Source organism: Manihot esculenta, chromosome 14, assembly GCF_001659605.2.
Source record: "Manihot esculenta cultivar AM560-2 chromosome 14, M.esculenta_v8, whole genome shotgun sequence".
Taxonomy (NCBI): Eukaryota; Viridiplantae; Streptophyta; class Magnoliopsida; order Malpighiales; family Euphorbiaceae; genus Manihot; species Manihot esculenta.
The window spans coordinates 8161867-8182606 of record NC_035174.2 but is presented as its reverse complement, the minus strand read 5'-3'; the positions used below and the strand labels follow the sequence as shown (position 1 = coordinate 8182606).

General features: G+C 33.1%; 2 protein-coding genes across 2 annotated transcripts; one reads left to right on the top strand and one right to left on the bottom strand.

The window, feature by feature from the left end:
• The first annotated feature begins 500 nt into the window (after window positions 1-500).
• LOC110600350 lies at window positions 501-10151 on the top strand. The gene is made up of 8 exons (XM_021737189.2): window positions 501-722; window positions 805-898; window positions 1000-1125; window positions 1370-1528; window positions 8215-8333; window positions 8439-8630; window positions 8725-8815; window positions 9872-10151. The coding sequence occupies exons 1-8, from the start codon at window positions 574-576 to the stop codon at window positions 9950-9952; spliced, it is 1011 nt and encodes a 336-aa protein (XP_021592881.1). The 5' UTR covers window positions 501-573; the 3' UTR covers window positions 9953-10151.
• Window positions 10152-14259: 4108 nt separating this feature from the next.
• LOC110631001 (transcription factor HHO3) lies at window positions 14260-16579 on the bottom strand. The gene is made up of 5 exons (XM_021778686.2): window positions 15965-16579; window positions 15574-15869; window positions 15175-15469; window positions 15022-15098; window positions 14260-14704 (listed from the first exon to the last, which is right to left on the bottom strand). Exons 1-5 carry the CDS (start codon window positions 16083-16085, stop codon window positions 14342-14344), a joined length of 1152 nt encoding a protein of 383 aa, XP_021634378.1. The 5' UTR covers window positions 16086-16579; the 3' UTR covers window positions 14260-14341.
• Window positions 16580-20740: the final 4161 nt, after the last annotated feature.

Below are 20740 nucleotides of genomic sequence, written 5' to 3'. Positions count from 1 at the left end.
TGAAAATTTTTATTTGAATTTTGAGATTTTAACTTCCTTTCTTGTATTTCATAAAATTAAAGTATTTTATTTTCTTAAATAATTTAATAATTTTCATGGTATAAATACTTCGAAATCAACAAGAGTAAAAAATGGAATAAATTTAATACTTTTTATGAAAGGTTAAATAAATGAAATTTAATTTTTTTTTATTAATTAACTTTATGTATAGTGAATAATTTTTAAAATTATAAAAATAAATTTTATCATATTAAATATTTTATTATTAAAAATAAGTCTTATTTGGTAACAGAGAAAAATAAATGAAAATTCAATTAGATTTATTTTCGAGTAAAAATGGTGATAAATCTTTAATTAAACAGAATAAAAGATGATCAACAAACAAGTTCCTTAAATAAACAGAATTTAAAAATGGTTGGTAATCAGTTGACACGTGGCAGAATCAAAACCATCAGAGTAACTGATTTGGTAAACAGAACCAGTGAAGCACGAGAAAGACATGTTATCAAGTGGGGAAAAACAGAAATTTTACTAATTGGACATATTCTTCTCTTCTTGTTTCTGTGTCTGATCATGGCTCTTCACTGCAATTCTTTTCTATACAATCCTTGTAAAACCAGACTCTTATCTCCATTAAAGCCATTCTCACCAACCCATTTTTTCTCATCCTGTAACCGTCCAATCTGCATCAACACCAGCACATTAAAGCTGCCGAGAAACAGGTTTCTCTTTCGCTTTTTTTTTCCTCTCATAAATTCAATATTATATTGATACAAACATGTGAGTTTTAGCTCTTATTTGCAGGTTGGATAAAGTTGTTTCTGCAGTAGTTTCTGAAGAAAACGCAATTGGGTCGACTTCTGCTGGCACTGATGTGTTCAGACTCACTTACTTGGAGGTGGGGTTATGGGTTTCTTGATCTAGGCCTGAGATAAATTTGATTGATTTTCAGTTTGTGTTACCCTATTATTAATTTTCTTATTAATTTAATGCATTTAGGGGAATAGTTGGTTATGGGAGGTGGGTGGGGTAAATATTTTGGTTGACCCAATCTTGGTGGGTAACTTGGATTTTGGAATTCCCTGGCTATATGATGCTGCCAAGAAGGTCATAAAGAATTTCCAGGTACTTTTTCATTTTTGAATTGATATATTGATTGGTATTATAACAGTGATTTCCACAAATTTGATAATTATAGTGTAAATTTTGTAATGTAAATACACATTTGTCTTGAGGGGTGCAATTGGATCACCCCTCTCAAGCCTATTTTGGCAGGACAAATTAATTTTCTATAATGGCTTTTGAAATAATTTTTTCTGTTAGGTTTGTTATGGAGGTTATTGAAATTAGTAATACAATTTTGATGCAGCTCAGCAATCTTCCTAAACTTGATTGCTTATTGATAACTCAAAGCCTTGATGATCATTGCCACTTGAAGACCTTAAAGCCGCTTTCTGAAATATTGCCAAACCTTCGAGTCATTGCAACTCCGAATGCTAAACCTTTGCTGGATCCACTTTTCAACAACGTAAGTTCTTTGTTATTTTGGCTTCTGTCTGCTCTTTTGGGATGCATCATGCTTCTTTTAAAACATGGTCATAACATTCTCTGCATATATCAAGACAGATTAATAACGCTAGCATATCGGTTTTCAAAATCTTGATAGCAGATTTGGCTAATATTTAAACAAGTTGTAGCCTTCTCATTCATATGATTTTGCTTTGATATGGTTCTTCCCGTTAAGCATTTTTTGTCCTTTCTAAACACTTCATGCCCCATGACATTTCTTCATGAGAAGAAGCATGTTTACTTAGAGCACGGAGTACTTGCTTATTTGTTTTGATCCATGTCTACAAGGTTACACGATAATAAACTTACCTCTAGCGTAGGTACTAATGCTTTGTTATATTATTTTGTTTGACATGTATGATCATGATATTAATAATTTGCACAAGTGAGTCACTTTCAGAGTCCTGTTGATGAAAAGAAACTGAAGACTAACAAATACAACACATTGAAAAAAAATATTTGAAACTTCTTAATATCTCTGGTATGATTCAACCTGTAAAGGTTGTTATGGCACATGCACATCATCTATAACCTTTTGTACTATCGTTTCCTGCAATTTTTTATGATATGAAGAATAAGATATGCTTTCTGCTGCTGGAAACTGGATATTTTTGCTCCTATTGTAGTGCTTCACTTGTTTCACAGGACTTCTTAAACCATTTTTTCGCATCTTGGGCACAGCAATAGAGGCCAAATCATGAGGACATCTTAACTATACACTTTTTTCATCCAAAATTCAGTATGGATGAAGTCCACAGTATGTTGTTAGAACTGGTATCTTGCAAAGCCTTTTACAGCAGTGAACTAATGTTTAACACAATTCCTGGAAAATCATTGGAAGTTGTTGCAATTGTAGCTGAAAGATTAAAGATAATAAGGATGTTGTTAATTTTACATCAAAACCGATATCTTTTTCCCATGTTTTAGGTTATGTCCATTGCCTTTGAACATGATAATAGGAAAGGAAAATACTATTGAGCCTTCAATCAGTAAGCAATTTCCTACTCATTAACCCATTGGCTTGCAAAAAAGCAAATGAACCTGATAATAAGAAAGGTTATTGTAGTTTATTCTTATGAAAAGAAGCATCCATGATGCTTCTCTTTGGTTTGTTTTCATGTGCCTGCTTGTGTATTTCTGCCTATTTGTATGTGAAGATTTTTGGGAAAATTTTGAGTATTCTTGTATTTCACTCTTAATTTGTACAATATGTCTACATGGCTATTTATACACAAAGAATCATATCTAAACAGGAAGCAAATAATCAAATAATAATTACAGAGATAATTAAGGATCCTAATCAAATCAAATCAAATCTCTAGAATCAATTAGGATTAGCAAATAAGTCAACACTCCCCCTCAAGTTGGTGCAAAGATGTCACACATGCCCAACTTGCAAATCAGATTATGATAGATCTTGTTGTTAAGCCCTTTAGTAAACACATCCGCAAGTTGCTCAGTAGAAGTCACATGAACTAGGCTCAAGACACCGTCTGTTAATTTTTTTTTAATGAAGTGCCGATCAATTTCAATGTGCTTCGTTCGGTCATGTTGGACTGGGTTTTGTGCTATGCTTATAGCAGCTTTATTGTCACAATACAAGGTTATCTTGTCTCTCTCGAACAATCTCAACTCTTCCAATAACTTCTGCAACCATAAGAGTTCACACACTCCTTGGGCCATTGCTCTGTATTCTGCTTCCGCACTTGACCGAGCAACAACACTTTGTTTTTTACTCCTCCAAGTGACAAGGTTTCCCCCCACAACTGTGCAGTAGCCAGATGTGGATCTCCTGTCATCGAGAGATCCTGCCCAATCAGCATCTGTAAAAGTTTCAATTCGGAGATGACCATGTTTGGAATAAAGAAGCCCTTTCCCTGGCGCAGACTTTAGGTATCTCAAGATGCGAAGTACAGCTTGCATATGAGTCTCGCGAGGGTCATGCATGAATTGGCTGACTAAGCTAACAGCATAGGCTATATCCGGTCGAATGTGTGAGAGATAAATCAACCTTCCTACCAATCTCTGATATCTTCCAATATCCACGGACTCACCAGTTCCTGTTTTCAGCTTGTGATTACTTTCGATGGGAGATTCTGCTGGTTTACACCCCATCATACCAGTTTCTCCCAAAAGATCCAGAATGTACTTTCTTTGAGAGATGAAAATTCCTTTTTCTGATCTAGCCACCTCGATACCTAGAAAATATTGCAGTTTTCCCAGATCTTTGATTTCAAATTCCTGAGCTAACAACCTCTTTAGTTGAGCCATTTCCTCTTTGTCATCACCTGTCACCACTATATCATCAACATACACAATAAGAAGGGTGGTCTTACCCTTATGATGTTTGATAAACAGAGTGTGATCAGCATTGCTTTGTTGGTAACCGAAGGACATCATGGCTCTGCTAAACCTGTCAAACCAAGCTCTGGGAGATTGTTTTAGCCCATACAAAGCCTTTTTTAACTTGCACACCTTTCCTTGTGTCTTCTCATCAGCGAACCCAGGAGGAATTTCCATGAATACTTCTTCCTCTAAATCTCCATGGAGGAAAGCATTCTTCACATCAAACTGTTGCAAGTCCCAGTCCAAGTTGGCCGCGCAAGATAACAGAACTCTGATTGAATTCATTTTTGCAACTGGGGCAAATGTCTCTTGATAATCCACTCCATAGGTTTGGGTGAAACCTTTAGCAACCAATCTGGCCTTAAATCGTTCAATTGTACCATCAGCTTTGTGTTTCACTGTGAACACCCACTTACAGCCAACGAGTTTCTTTCCAGGTGGAAGAGTGACGAGCTCCCAGGTCTCATTTTTAGCCAATGCTTTCATCTCTTCAATCATTGCTTCCTTCCATTTAGGTTCTGCAAGAGCTTTCTTCCAATCCTGTGGAATAGACACAGAGGAAATAGACAAGGCAAAGGCTCTATAGGAAGGAGACAAGGATTCATAAGAAACAAAGTTAGAAATAGGATGTTTAGTACAAGATCTGACCCCTTTTCTTTGTGCAATCGGTTTATCTAAATCATTGAAGCATTCAAGAGTTGTGGATAACTCACCAGAAGAAGATTCTTGACTCTGAGTAGACTGCATAATGGCTTCTTCTGCCTTGTCTCTCCTTGAATACCTTCTCAAATCTGGCTTGTCCAAACGACCAATTCTTCCTCCCTGATTGGACATCTCCCCCTGTCGATTAGAACTCAAACTCTCTAGTTGAACCATATTATCCGGAATCACACAATTTTGGATCATCACCTCTTCTTGCTCATTATTCTCCCCCTGAAGAGGTGAGTGGGTGGTATTGAAGTAGGGTTCAGTTTCTCGAAAGGTAACATCCATACTGACTAAGTATTTTCTAGAGGGAGGGTGATAACACCTATATCCCTTCTGTGTCGGAGAATACCCAATAAACACACATTTAAGGGCCTTGGGGTCCAATTTCCCTGCCGTTCTAGTATGGACAAAACAAACACACCCAAATACTTTTGGTGGAACAACGTATGAATTCTTCCCTTGTAGAACTGCCAAAGGACTCATAAAGTCAAGGGTCTTGAGAGGCATTCTATTTATAAGGTAAGCAGATACAAGAACTGCATCTCCCCAATATGCTTTGGGTAGATTCATGGTGAACATAAGAGATCGAGCTACCTCCAATAGATGTCTATTTTTTCTCTCAGCAACGCCATTTTGAGCACTAGTATAAGGACAACTAGTCTGGTGTACTATCCCATTACTCTCCAAATAGGCAGAAAAGCTACTATCCATGTATTCTCTTCCATTGTCAGTTCTCAAAATTTTCACCTTAGTATCAAATTGAGTACAAATCATCTTATGAAAAGATTGAAAACAAGAAAAAACATCACTTTTAGCTTTAATCAGATAGACCCAAGTCATTCGAGTGCAACAATCAATAAAAGTGACAAACCATCGATTACCAGATAAGGAGACAGTTTGAGTAGGCTCCCAAACATCAGAATGAATAGTTGCAAAAGGAATTTGACTTTTATTATGACTCAAAGGATAGGATGTTCTAGTGTGTTTAGCATACTCACAAGCATCACAAAATAAAGAGCCAAAATGGGTTTTAGCAAACAAATCAGGATAAAGTTTTTCTAAGACAAAAAATGATGGATGTCCTAATCGCCGGTGCCATTGTATTATTTCCCGATTGACATCCTTATTTTCTCCAAAACAAGCTTGAGATATCGAAGAACCCGGATCACTCTCCAACATGTATAAGCCATCATGCAGCCTACCATTGCCAATCCTCTTCCCTGTGCAAAGATCCTGAATAACACAATGATCAGGAAAGAATTCAAGTTTACAGTTAAGGGCATTGGTGATAGCACTGACAGATAAAAGGTTGACAGGAAAGTGGGGAACATGAAGGACAGATGATAATTTAATGTTGGATGTGCAAATAACAGAACCTGTTCCGGATATTGGAGTAAAAGAGCCATCAGCAATTCTGACACTATCTTTGGTTAGAGAAGGAGAATAATTGAGAAAGCCTTTAGAAGAGCCTGTCATATGTCTATTCGCACCAGAATCGATAATCCATGGAACATTATTAAAAGAGGAAGCATTACCTGACTTTACAAAGTTAGATGTGGCACCAGAGGATGAAGAGGTGTCAATATGAGACAAGAGGCGCTTGAGACTCTGAAGTTCATTAGCGGAAAGAAACTCAGTCGTTGTTGTCTCCTTAAAAGGCTCCTCCACAGTTTCTGCTAAATTAGCTTGATTTCTAGAGGTACCTCGTTTTCCTCCACGACCTCTAGTGGGACGACCATGTAACTTCCAACAAGTCTCTTTGGTATGCCTCGGTTTCCCACAATAGTCACAGTGTAATTGATCTTTCTCAGAAGTAGGAGGCTGTGGTGTGCTCAAACTAGTAGTCAACCCAGCCTTTTCAACTGGTGCAGTATAGGGCATAGCATGTCGACGACTTTCCTCTTGTTGAACATGAGCGTGGGCCTCTTGTAGAGAAGGAAAAGGATTTCTTCCCAACACTTGGACTCGAATTGGATCATATTCATTATTCAACCCTGCAAGAAAATCATAGACCCGCTCCTTTTCAATCATTCTCTGAAATTTGACTATATCTCCAGTGCAGTCTGCCTGAAAGTCTTGATAGTAATCAAGTTCCTGCCATAAGCCACATAACTCAGAATAAAATTGGGAGATAGTCATTTCTCCTTGCTTAGTACCATGAATCTTATTCCGAATATCATAAATTTGGGCATCATTCCCAATCTTGGAATAAGTTAAGGACAAAGCTTTCCATATTTTTGCAGCAGTATCAATTAACAAATAGGACTTAGAGATATTAGGTTGCATCGAGTTCAGTAACCATGTCATAACAAGACAATTATTTGAGTCCCATTGAGGAAAATCTGGATCACGCTCATCAGGTTGCTTTTTATTACCAGTGACATAACCCTGCAGCCCTCTAGCCTTGATAAACAACAAACAAGACCTTGACCAAGCAAGATAGTTGGTTCCATCAAGTTTTATGGGACTAATTTGCAAGGAAGGATTATCAGAGTTAGGAATCGAGACCCTTTTAGCTTCTGCCATAGTAAAGATTTATGAATCCTGAAAGAATATGAGGTACCCAAGGTTGTACACACAAGAGAGCCCAATTGATTCACCAAAAAGACCGGGTAACAGCACGGGAAGGCCGGAAGATGGTCGGAATCGTCGCCGGAGTGATCGGAGCGGCGAAGCAGTGACAGACGGTGGGTCACGCGCCAGGAAGCGCCGGGTCATGCGCCGGGAAGAGGTGGCGCGTGAGCCTCACGCGCAAGCTTTTCCGGCGTCGGAGCAGGTCGGTCGGCCGGCGGCAGTCCGGCGGTTCTTCTGGTGCCGGCGGTGAGAGAGTGAAGGGCTCCTAAATGGGTTAGTACCAAAAAAGTAAATCTAGGGTTTTGAAACCCTAAAGAGGAAAAATTGAATTTGAACCCAAAAAATCAGGAACCAGGCTCTGATACCATGAAGATTTTTGGGAAAATTTTGAGTATTCTTGTATTTCACTCTTAATTTGTACAATATGTCTACATGGCTATTTATACACAAAGAATCATATCTAAACAGGAAGCAAATAATCAAATAATAATTACAGAGATAATTAAGGATCCTAATCAAATCAAATCAAATCTCTAGAATCAATTAGGATTAGCAAATAAGTCAACAGTATGTATAGTAGTGTTGGTATACAGCTGCATATATCTGTGCTGCTACTGCCATTTTTGTTGATCGACTCATTTTGCCTGGTTAACTTAAGCATATGAGCAGCTTGTTGCTCCGAATGCGTTTTAATATATTCTTCTTTATTGTTAGAAACTAGGTTTATATTGCACAAATGGCCTATTAGGGATTGAGGAGGCCAAAAGTGTGGTCTCCCAAACCAGAAATGGAGCTCGCTGCAACGGCCTCTTTGCTTGATCAGTGTTGAGGTTGATTGTAACTGTTCTGCACTGGGGATGGTATTCTGAATTTTTGTTTGTGGAGCTATTCTTGGTGTTCCAATTTAGATTAGAATGCAATGCTATAATTCAAATTAAGTTAACAACTCTATTCTCATGTATTGATAATTTAAGCATTTCCATATTCAAACCCAAACATAGTTTCAGATTCTCTCAGGTCACGTATTTAGAACCGGGTCAGAGCTCTGAAATTGAAGCTAGTGGTGATTCTAAAGTCAGAGTACAAGCTACTGCAGGGCCAGTTCTGGGTCCTCCTTGGCAGCGCCCTGAGAATGGGTATAACTTTTTTCAGTTGAAGTAGGTTTACATAGTAAAGAATGTGCAATAAATGTCTTAGTTTAGTGACATTAATATGGACTTTGTTCATGCTATTTGCTACAGATACCTTGTCAATTCTCCACAAGGCAACATGACCCTTTACTATGAACCCCATTGTGTATATAACAAGAATTTTCTTGAGAAGGAGCGTGCTGACATTGTTATTACACCTGTCATAAAGCAGCTTCTGCCAAAATTTACTTTGGTTTATGGACAAGAAGATGCTGTCAAACTTGCAAAGTTGCTGCATGCCAAGTACACAGCCTTACTATCTCTCTATCGTTATATGAACAATATGTAAGATTATCTATAATGTTTTTTCTTTTTACTGACTTCCCTCATTTCCTAGGTTCATTGTGCCAATGAAAAATGGAGACCTTGATAGCAAAGGATTTCTTGCTAGTATCATACAGGCAGAAGGAACAGTAGAATCATTCAAGGTTTGTTTTCTTTTTCATGAAAAGCCAATAATGAAGACAACAGTTCTCGCAGAAACTAAATCAGGAGTTGACTGAATGTGCCTAATGCAAATAACAATTAAATGGGAGATTGCATTAGTGTTGCTAGTTCAATTTCTTGCACAGATGAACAAACTGGGGGAAAAAAGTGCAATGGTGAACGTTAAGAATACTCCAGTTAAAATGTCATCTCAACAGTTGGGGGACTTAGTTTCACATCTCGTATTAGAATACTAATGTCACTAACTTTTAACAAGTGAAGTTAAAGACTATTAAATGGAAGGACGAAAACAGCACACAAGAGAAAGTTTGGGAAGGCTGGTGAATTTGAGAGATTGTGGCTGAATTCAACCATCACAAACTTTTTTTTATAGAATTTTGTATTGATACCTTGTAGAAAGTGCAAGTAATAATCGTGAATAAATTAATCCCTAAGGAGACATCCCAACTGTTAAAAATAGGATTCCAACTTCAAGGTTTTGCATTTGAATCACTGATATTTGGAGGGATTTTTAGGATAGACTGGATATTTAACTTAAAGAGTCAATAGGCCTCCCAAAAGAAATGCTTAATGCTAAGAAGAGCCAAAATGCACCTCAAAATTCTGAGTTGTAAACTAGTACAATTATCGATACGAGTATGCTGATGCTAGTTTGAGGTTCTTGCACTATATTTGTTTGGTGGGGGTTAAATTGTTCTATAATATTACATGATACTAGATTGGATTCTAGCAGACACTGCAGTTCAATTGATCTGGCTAATAGATTATCTTGTTTGATTTTGCTCTGCCTTGAATAGAAAAGGACATGGTTCAAGCAGTGCATAACAAGTTGAATGATAAAGATATAGTCTGGAATTGATTCTGGCCTTTTTTTCTTTTTCTTAATTTCTACCGACATAGTTTAATAAAAGAAACCATCAGACTTTTTTTCTGTAATAAACTACTGATTCAAAATGCCTTAGATCTTCTACTTTTGCTTTTGCCAACTTCTCTTTAATATATAACTGAAGAGGCACTGAAATTTTCGACTTATGCAGGAGCTCTTGGCAAAGGAGCTACCAGAGGCTCAGGTGCTAGAGCCTACACCTGGTGTGGCGCTAGAAGTTTCAGCACCTTGAACTTTTCTATAGCAAGCTATGTTCTCATGGTATCTCAATGAAAATAGAGCTTAATGAAATATGTAAATTCAGTTAGTTTTTATTTGCTTAGCTAACTGCTGAGTAGCAATAAAATAACTCGAGTATCATTCACGAGGTCAATAGAAAACTAGTGGAAAGGGTAATTTTAGAGTAAATTGTACTGGGACTTCTCTTTTGACCTCTGAATTATCCATATAAAATACATGGAATTATAGTGCATAATTAAAATAAATTAAATTTATTTATTTATTTAAAAATTATTATATTAAATGAAATTTAATAATAAAAACTGCTTAACTTAAATTATATGAGAAGGATAAATTTTATTTAACAATATTTTTGGAAGTAAACAATTTTTGTTGTTATTGATGATACTTTGGAAAATAAAATATTAAAATAATAAAAATGTTTAAATTATATAAATTTGAATTAAATAGTGTATTTTATATTGTATTGTGCTAAATTTAAAAAGTTATTTATAAATTGATGTGATCGAAAATGAGTTGAAAATGAATTGTCACTCTATAAAAAAAGAAATTAAGATGGATGACGTTTACAGAGTCATAAATTATCAAAGAGCTAAGTGTGAGTAGATTGTTTAAATTTAAAAATGATGTGTAAGAATATGTATTTTGAATTTTTTGTTCTATTATAACAAAAAAGGATTAATTAATAATTTTATAAGAAGATAGAATTAGTGATTTTATAGGAAGATATAACTAGTGATTCTTCTGAAAATTCAACTAGTATCGATTAGTGGATAAGAGATTTCGCAATTATAAACGTAATACGAATTTGCTATATAATATATTTTAATGGTAATTTAGATAGTACGAGAGGTTTAATTAAATATAAGAGAGCGAGTATTTTACCATTCTAAATATTGATCATCATAATAACTGAATCATTTTTTTTATACGTGATAATTGTATGATCGATTGTCATAGATTATTAAGATTTTATCATTTGAATCTGTCTTATGGGTAATAATATATGGCATATTTTAAACGTATATCATTTCCTATTACAAATAAAATTTATATTTTATTTATACTTAAATTTAAAATATATTAATAATTGTATTGGAATACATATGAGAAATTCTCCATTTGATTTTTTTTAAAATTTTTTTATCAAAGATAGCAAGTTGAGGAGTTCAAAAGATTCAAAAATCACAATTTAAAGCCCCAAGGCATCAAACTACGACAAAAAGAGTCTTAAGAGTCAAAAAAAAATACAGCCCAAACACCACTAAACCCTAAGACCCAGTAACCTGTTTGACTCAAACCTTAAACCGATTGCAAAAACAACAGATGCACCGACAGTAACTTCATCGCCATCGCTGATGAAAAGAAACGGTCTCATCTCCTAACAGTAGCTTGGACAGCCTTATAACACATATCTTTTTTTGTAATTTCAAAGGGCAATATTGCAGTGGAACTCATGTAAATTTATAATAATTAAAAACTATAATATAATAATTATACGTATTATAAAATTTCTTCTAAAACAATTTAAAAATAAACTATTTTAAGCTGAGACCTAAATTGTAAAACTATAAAATATAGTAAATTATGCACTTATATATTTAATCCGGTAATAAAATGCATTTAAATAAATTTAAGAGATTTTAGATTCTATGCTCTCAATATTTAGTCTCTCATTTTAAAAAAAAAATATAATAAATTATATGATAAATTATTCAATTTATTTGGATCAATATATATCGAATCAGAAGATATAATAAAATAAAAGTATAAAAAGATTATAAATTAAGAGCATATACTAAATTCAGCATCTATCTTTAACGAGCATTTCATGTAATAAATAGAATGATGATATTTGATCAAAGTGAGTGGACACAGGCAATTAGGGCAAGCCTTTTAATATTTGTATACATTTTTTAAAATGAAAATTGAAATCCCAAGATTAGTCGTTGATGAGAATGATTTTAATTATTCTGATTTTTGTTTGGGAATTGGAATATTCCTATTTCCAGTTGGATTTGAAGTGGCATTCCCACCTGATTAACCATTAATTGTCTTTATTCTCAATTTTAATTTTAATATAATATTAAGCAAAGGGCCATTTGGCCCTACTTACACTCAAGAGCCACTTCCTCTTCTTTCTCATCTACAAATACAAAATATTCATATGATAATATTTTTAATTATTAATATTAATATCATAAATCCAATTCTTTTTTTTTTATTATAAGGGTAAAAAGAGTGAGAAATCCAACTTGACTTTCTTAAACCAGAATATTTTCCATGTTTAACTCCATGTTCTGTGGATGCATGTCTTAATTAGTACCGTAAGGGAGTGCAGTATTGAGTTGAAACTGAAAAATTAGAACGAATCAATTTAATTTAATTTTTTATTTATTTCGGTTTAATTTAATTTTAATTTTAAAAGTTTTAATTATTTTGATTCGGTTTAATTTTAATAAAAAAATTAAAAAAACGAATCAAATCAATTAATGATAATAATATATTATTTTTAATAATATAAAAAATTAAATGATGTTAAGATTAAAATATTTTAATTAAATTTTAAAATATTAAAAATAAAGTATAAAAAATAAAAAATTTATTAAAAATTTAAATTAATCAAATTAAATCGAATCAAACCGATTCGATTCAATTTAATTTTTAATTAAAATTAATTTAATTTTTATAAATATTAAAATTTTAATTTTTAATTTATTCCGTCCAATTCAATTTTAAATCGAATCGATCCAGTATCGTCTACTGTATTATAGCATTAACAATGCTCAAAATTCTATAATTCCTCCAAAAACCACTAACTTAAAAAAAAAAAAAAATTGGAGGAAAGTTAAATGCATAAAACTAATAAATGGGGCTACATACCTAATGCACTAACTTTGATTGAATTAATTAAATAATTAGACGTGGAATCTTGGACAAGGTAAGATTCTAAGGGATATCAGAATATCTTTCTGCCTGAGTGCAGAAGATAATATAAATAAATCTCAGACAGAATATACTTGGACAATTCAATTTGTATTTTATGAAAATTACCCAATAACAGTAAGAGACCATTTTAAATATGCCCCTGTATTCTGGTATATTCGAAGGTGGACCCCGTTAAATATATACATACACAACGTTCACCACCATTTTTTTTTATTTTTGTTTTCGTTGTTGTCGTCGTCGTTTTATGCATATGAAAGATAAAAACCAGAGAAATGGGTTTGTCGTATTGTGTATTTGGGTTGCCACGTTTATGTATGTTTATTAGGACATTAATTGTCTTACTTAGATTCTTAAGCCACTGTCTTTAATTTAATTATTTAGGCAGAGACTAGATCACCGTCATGCAAGAATCCTGAAAAATCTACCTTCTCTCTCTTTTTTTTTTTATAATATCTAATTTTAAAATAAATCATTGATTTTTTTATTATTTATTAATGTTATAGTTATAAGAGGAAAAAAAACTATATTTATTATTTTAAGTATATTAATTATATTTTCTTAATTATCTTTGTGATATAAAGGAATATAACTTAATTTTAAATCAATATTTAATGCATTCTAATAAATATATTAAAGGAAAAAACATTTTTCTCAAAAAAAAAAAAAAAAAACTGGTTGGTTTGATTTTTTAAAATACTTGGGATAATAAATTACCCATAGTTGAAGGAGGTTTTATTGCAAAGTAAAAATCTTGGTTGCTCTCGTTGTTGGTCAATATTATGATTCTGCTCTTCTAAGACTAGCAACAATAACATTGTTGTTCATGCCTTCGCTTGGAAATCAAGAATTTCCAAGAAAATACTGGTGGAGTTAAGGTCAATGCTTGGAAATTAAGCAAGCTCTATGAATTCCAAGCAGAAAACCACTATGTCCAAAATAAAAATTAATTAATTAATTTACCATCTTCATCTTCTTTTGTATGTTTTTTCTCCATGACTACATATTCAAACTCTTTAATTCAGTCTTCGTACTCACAGCTTATCTCGACAATAATTAGTCAAATTTTGAGAGTCCCAAATTCAATACCACAATCCTCTATCCAAAAGAAAAAAAAAAAAACATCTTTAGTCTTTCTGAAAAAATGAAAAAGACAGTCTTTACCATTTCTTTGCTTTTACAATTTGCATTGTCCAATCAACTGTTTACTTCACAATTTCAGATTATTCTACGTGCTATTCATCTTTGAAAGCTGAAATACAAGGACCCATTTATTCACATTGGCAGACAGTCGCATTAATCCACTTAAAATTGCATTTCTTATTTATATTAAAAAAAAAAAAAAAGACTCTGTTTGAATGATATATAAACTCACATAGTTGGCTTTTTGATTATTTAGTTTACAAAATTTTACACCATTCTCATGTTCTGATAATCAAAACGAAGGGGAATTTGTGGTGGTATGTGTGGAGGAAGATGTAGCTGGGGAATTAGAACGAAAACCACCATCACTATGGCTGCCTCTTTCTTCTAATTGCATCTGCTCAGAATGTTTAAGTAGCTGCTTTTGTAGCTTTGGAGGGGCTGTGGACAGTGGTGCAGCCACTGGTGTATAGATTCCGTTGGCTGCAGCAGCAGCAGCTATGGTGGATGTTTCCCCTGATGCTGTTGTTGCTGCCACTGCTGCATATTCAGGTGGTTGCACCCAGATGCCTCCAACAACCACAAACTGTGGTGCTTGTGGATTGCTGTTATTGTGGATTGGTGGGCTTGGTCTTCTTGTATGCAAACGGTATTTCTGAAACAAACCAAACCAAATCAAAATTGGGATCAGATTCAATCCATGAAGAACAGAAATCTGTTATCTTGTACTGGTTTACCAAATGCTAAGCGAACAGTGGATAACCTTATCCAAGAAAACAATCACAAATCTACTTTGTCTACTTTCTAGGCTAATCAATTTTTGTCTTAACCTGCAACATTTCCCAATTTTTTCGAGACACAATCTTATCCTATCCCATTTTGAATTGCAGAAAACTTTTGGGAAATCAAGTACCCATTTAATTTTATAAGTTATTATCACAGATCATTAAAGATTGTTAACTTGTTACCAACCTGTAAATGGCTCTTCACTTCATCATTAGTCAGTCCATCCACCTTCATTAGCTCCCTTATTTGCTTTGGCGTTGCAACTGCATTTTATTCAATTAGAATTAATATCAAACATATCCAATGCAATACAATCAGTCCCATTTTAAAATCACTCACCATGTGGACCACCAAGCTGTTGAAGGGAATGCAAGAAGCGTCGATGCAACTCCGGTGACCAACACCGCCTTTGCTTTCTTTCACTTTGCCCGTCTTTCTCTTCTTTTCTAGTACTTCCACCACCAGTCCCTCCTGCTCCCGTCTCTGTTGTCGAACTGGTTGCCGAAGCCGGCACTGAGGAGGGGTTTTTGGCAGTAGTCTGAACATTCTTCCCTGTAGTTTTCTCCTTCTGAAATGGCTGAAATGCACCCCCATTCCTGTTCACCTCCGTCTCTACTGCCTTTCTAGACACATCCTGCAATAAATTAAAAGATAAAGAACAAAAATTTTCAATTGAATGTGCCCTCTTTATTTAATCTGTAAACAGACAGAAAACAAACAAAGCTTGTTGGTGGGTACCTCTTTGGGAGTTGGATCTGGGGATTGATTCCACAACTGGGCAGATCTAAGCCAATCAGATTTCTTCTTGTGATCACTACTGTTCTTGTCCTTGTTGGTGCTGCTGTTCTTGTTTCGCTTGTGTAAATATTGCTCTTCATTATCATTATCGGAAGAAGAGTTGGTCTTCTTGATGGGAATAAATTCCTCAAGCACCGGTTTAGTTCCTTCACTGGACGTCTGCTCTGAGCTCTCCGATTGCCCATGCAAGTAGTCCGTCGTCGTTCCCGATAACTCCCTCCGACATGCCTCAATCGCTGCACCGACCATAACAACCACGCAATAAAAAATCTATCTTTTTAAACATCTCATAAAACAGTAAAGAAAAAAAGAAGGAAAAAACATCACAAACCTTTCGTGATAAGCTCTAAACACAAAGGAAGCTCGCGTTTGAAGACCAGAATCTTACTCCTTTCTACCTCTAATGCCTCTACATATTCATGGCATCTCTGCATCTTCTCTGCATAATCCATTTCTTTTTATGTCTTCTTCCTCCGTTGTTTCTTAACTGCTAATGATGATGATGGTAATGAAGCAAATTATATGAAGCGGGTTCTTCAGATGGTGTAAACATAGATAGATCCGAAGCAACAAGAGGGAAATGGAAAGAATGAGAGAATATGAGATGAGAATATGGGATCCAAACAGAATCAGAAAACGGAATAAACTTAAGACAATCCAAACCAAACAATGCACAAACAAAAACAAAAAAGGAATTGCAAAGAAAATCTTTTTCTTCAACAACAAAGAAAAATTGAAACTTTATAAAACAGAAAAATTTCTTGCAAGATTAGAGTTTGGTGTGATGGGGAAAATGATCTGAGAGCGTAGTAAGAAGGAAGGAAGGCAGGCAGGAAGGAGAGAGAAGTATCAAAGTCGAGGCGTCGCATACAGGACGAATCTTTGATGTGTGGGTATATATTTTTTTTTTCTGGGAAGAAGAGAGAGAAAAGAGGGGGTTGAATATTCGAGGATGTGATTCGATTGACGTAAGCAGTTTTCCTCCATTATGTTCGTTGAGATAAGATCAGAGGAAGTTGTCATCCGCTTCCACTCCACGACCGGTAAAAGCCAGGTCATAATAAATTCAGTAAAACTGATAAATAAATAAATACTGTAATAAATCAAGAAATATTCCGAATGGATAAAAAAGTAGTTTTTTTTTTTACCCAAATTTCCATTGAGCTCATTGCCTGAAGTGTTGGCGACATAAATAATACTACGTGGAAGGTTTTTTCTTGTATTTATTTATAATATATTATAATTTTATTAAATAACATAAATATTTATTTATTTTTGATAAATATTACGTTACTATTTTAAATAGTTTTGGGAATATACCATAGCGATAGGGGGTAGGGGGAGGTTTGTCAAAGGGGGGTGAATCCTAAGATGGCGCGTATGAAGAAAAGAGCCACGCGGCGTATGATTAGATCTGGACATGCAAATTGAACACGCGATTATGTGCCCATACTAATGTGGCTTTTCACGCCTTCTAAGGGACAGGGCCAGGGCCACCTTCGCCCTCCAACTCTTAAGCTTAACCCCCAAGACTGCTCCCTCGTTTTACCGTTCGCTGAATTATTGTTTCCATCACTCGCTTTGCAGGCGCGTTGAAATTTTCCCGAGGAGATGAGACCCATTTGCATAGAAAATTATATTATAATTATATTTTATATTAAACTTTAACAAAAAAAATCTAAACATATATTATTTTTCATATTTATCTCTTAATTTTAAAATACCAAACAATAAAATTAATTTTTTTATATTTAATTTAATTTAATATCTATCTTAATTAAATTTTAATTTATATATCATACCACATAAAATTATTTTTTAAAAAATATATCAAATAAAAAAATTAAAATATTTATATTAATTCATATTTATATCTAAAATTTTAAATTTTAAATAATAAAATTAAAATTTTTTATTTTATCTCAATTATAACTAAAAAAAAATTAAATTGAATATAAAAATTATTAAAAAATTATAATATAATCTTTAAAATTTTATTTAATTAATAAAATAATTCTTAAAATACATATTTTTGTTTCAACAATATTTTTTTATTAATCATATTTTTTATTTTTATTTTATTTTTATACACATATTATAGTTTAATAAAAATTTAAAATATAAAAAGATTATAGTATAAAATATAAAATATTTTATTTTATTTAATATTATTAATATGAAATACAATTTTTAATTGGATTAACTAATAAATTAATATATATTATAAGTATAATTATTATATAAGTGAACAGAATAAAAATATTAAATATTTTAAATAATTTAATTAATATATTTAAATATTTATAAAAATTATAAAAGGGATGTTCTTACATAGTAAAATATGTATATTTAGTATTATTAATATAAAATGCAATTTTTATATATTAAAAATATATATATATAATTTATAATAGTGAGTATAAATTTTTAATAAAATATTTTAATATATAATATTTTATATAATGAAAATTTATTTATAATAGATACTCATTTAATATTATATATGATACAAAATTTTAATATAAAATTTAAATTAAAGAACTATGTATTTATCAATATAAAATTTTAGAAACTATATTATAATTTAACATTAACTTTTTCAAGATTTAATTTAATTTATTTAATTATAATTATGATAAATTAAATTATTGATATAAATATAAAAGGGATGTTTTTATTCAATATACCTTTATATTTTTATGAATATAAGGGTAAGCTGGGTTGTCTTTTGAAGGAGTCGTCCAATAAAAAGGTAGTGTTTCTTAGGGTTTTTTTTTTTTTTTCTCCCTTTGCTGGTTTGCTCGCCAGCTGTTGGGGGTGCAATGCACGTAATTATGGGTGTAAAATTAAATGATTCGAATTGATTGTCAGCTGTTTGAATTCAATTTCAAAAATACTGAATTTTGTCTTGCCTCTTATTTGAATAATTCAAGTAGCTTCATATGGTCAGAGCTTTATAACATAATAGGAAATATTGATAGAGTAATTTGGCTATTGAATACATAAATAATTTTTTCTATATATTTAATTTTTAAAATATACTCATGAGTTTAATCCCGTTACAAGGCTATGAGATTTCACATGCTTACAACCTTCAATATCTCAATCTTACTATTTTCTTTATGAGTTGGGTTTTTATAAGTTTTAGATGGATAGTTAATCTCCAAACACGAACCAGTTTTACTCAACAAATCTTTCCATATTCGATGAGATTTTATGGTTTCGCTACTACTTTTCTTGGAGAAGTTCATGTGAGCCCCCACCCGCCGCGCCGCGCCGTGCCAATCTTCGTCATTGCTTATCCGACGTCGTTTCAGTAGTTAGTCCACAAACATGCACAGTATATGACTTTCCATAACAAACTATTTGTATGTCATCACTTCCGTCACCTTTCTCACTTCCAAATATGCTTAGTGTCTAGTTCATGCAACTTTTTCCTTTTTCAATTTTTCTTTTCATTATTTATATATTGGATAAGGAAGTTAGGTATCACTATATAGTTAATTTTTATTAGAATTTATTTTTTTTTTTAAATTAGAAATAGCTAATATTGATAATATAGTCATTTTTCAGGATGGTGAAATCTGAATGAATCTAATATTATAAAAAAGGAGAAAATGCTTTGACTAATGTGGGTGCACAAATTCTTAGCTTGTCTTATGAGTAAAGATTTGTGAATAACCTAAAATGTGATTTTTGGCAAAAAAGGAAGGAAAATTCACATGGGTTTTGAGTGTTGATGAAAATAACATAGTGTGTATAATTGATGAGCACATGCAATTGAGATAAAAAAACCAAAATGAATCACAATTTCCACGCTCCAATGCCCAAAAGCTACCTAATTGTCAGCGCCACTTTTCTTCCTCTATTATGGAAGATGATTGTCTTCTCATGGCTGGTCCAACTCACATGCCAAGAAAAAAAAAGCTCTACCACCCACCAGCCAACTTCAAGTAAGTGGGGTTTAATTTCTATGAAGCTTTTCAGCTTTTTCAAGTTCTCCAGCGTAAGTCTCCAGGCCTTTTGGCCCATTTCTTGCTAGTCCCAAGAAAAGGCCCATGAATCTATTGTTGACTTGCTTAGTTTTGTCAATTTTATCGGCGTAGTCGAGTGGATTGTAGTTGTTGGGTTTTGGCTCTGTGGAGATTAGAGGGGCTGTTACAACTAGTGAATGGCAATTCTACAGTTTTCAGGACAATTGTCAAGTGGAAGTCAACTACTAATTAAGACTATAAAAGGGAAAAGCAGGCCACGCCGTCCAATGGCTACTGTGTTGAAAATGAGTTGTGGGGCATCAAAGGTTAAGGTATCTGGGGAAGGAAGGCTCGATAAATGGTCAAAATGCTTTGTTCTATTTTGCAACAGTTCTTGTTTTCCAGTTATGGGACATCTGCTTATCGAGGCTACATCTCTGCTCCCCAAAAATCTCATGTCACCAAGCCGTGACAGGCCTTTTTTGGCTTTCTTCCTTTTTTAGCTTAGAGTTTCGTTTTCTTAGCCATATGTGTCGACATATCATTCAATATAACTATTATATATGGTGGAGAATTTATATAAAATTGTTCGTAATCCATTATTATAAAATTCTACTATAAATCTTATTCTGTTTTCTTAGCCAAATGTTATTTATATATGGATGTGTTAGAGTTGCTTATCCAGAACTTGATAAGGTAATTACTGACGAAGATTGTGCTTGAGGATGAAAAAGAAACTGTGCATGTAGAATCGAGTCAAAAATTTTAGCATTGACTGATGGGAAAAAAAAAATAAAGAAAGAAAGAAAAAGCAAGGGATATAGACGGTTGAACTTGCAGTGGCACAGTGTGAAGTACAGTCTGATGACAAATCAAGAGAGCGTCCATGAAGGCTCATAAGGGCTTTCTTACCTTTTCCACGGTTTCCTTTCTCATACAACACCAAGAAATGACAATTTTTACCACCTTCATCTCACAAATTTTATCTATATTGTTATTGTATATAATAATAATAATAATATATTTATTTTTTTATAATAAATAAAAATTATTATTAAAATTATAATACTATTAAATATAAGACAAGTGCTTTATTAAATATATTGATATATAATAAAAAAAAATTATTTCAA

Bases quoted from the DNA above. Each gene is read 5' to 3' on its own strand.
- LOC110600350 (XM_021737189.2), top strand. From the start codon at position 574: ATGGCTCTTCACTGCAATTCTTTTCTATACAATCCTTGTAAAACCAGA. The intron at 899-999 runs GTGGGGTTATGG...TAATGCATTTAG, and splicing joins TCAGACTCACTTACTTGGAG to GGGAATAGTTGGTTATGGGA. The intron at 1,126-1,369 runs GTACTTTTTCAT...ATTTTGATGCAG, and splicing joins AGGTCATAAAGAATTTCCAG to CTCAGCAATCTTCCTAAACT.
- LOC110631001 (XM_021778686.2), bottom strand. From the start codon at position 16,085: ATGGATTATGCAGAGAAGATGCAGAGATGCCATGAATATGTAGAGGCA. The intron at 15,870-15,964 runs GTTTGTGATGTT...TGGTCGGTGCAG, and splicing joins TTTAGAGCTTATCACGAAAG to CGATTGAGGCATGTCGGAGG. The intron at 15,470-15,573 runs GTACCCACCAAC...AATTTATTGCAG, and splicing joins CAGATCCAACTCCCAAAGAG to GATGTGTCTAGAAAGGCAGT.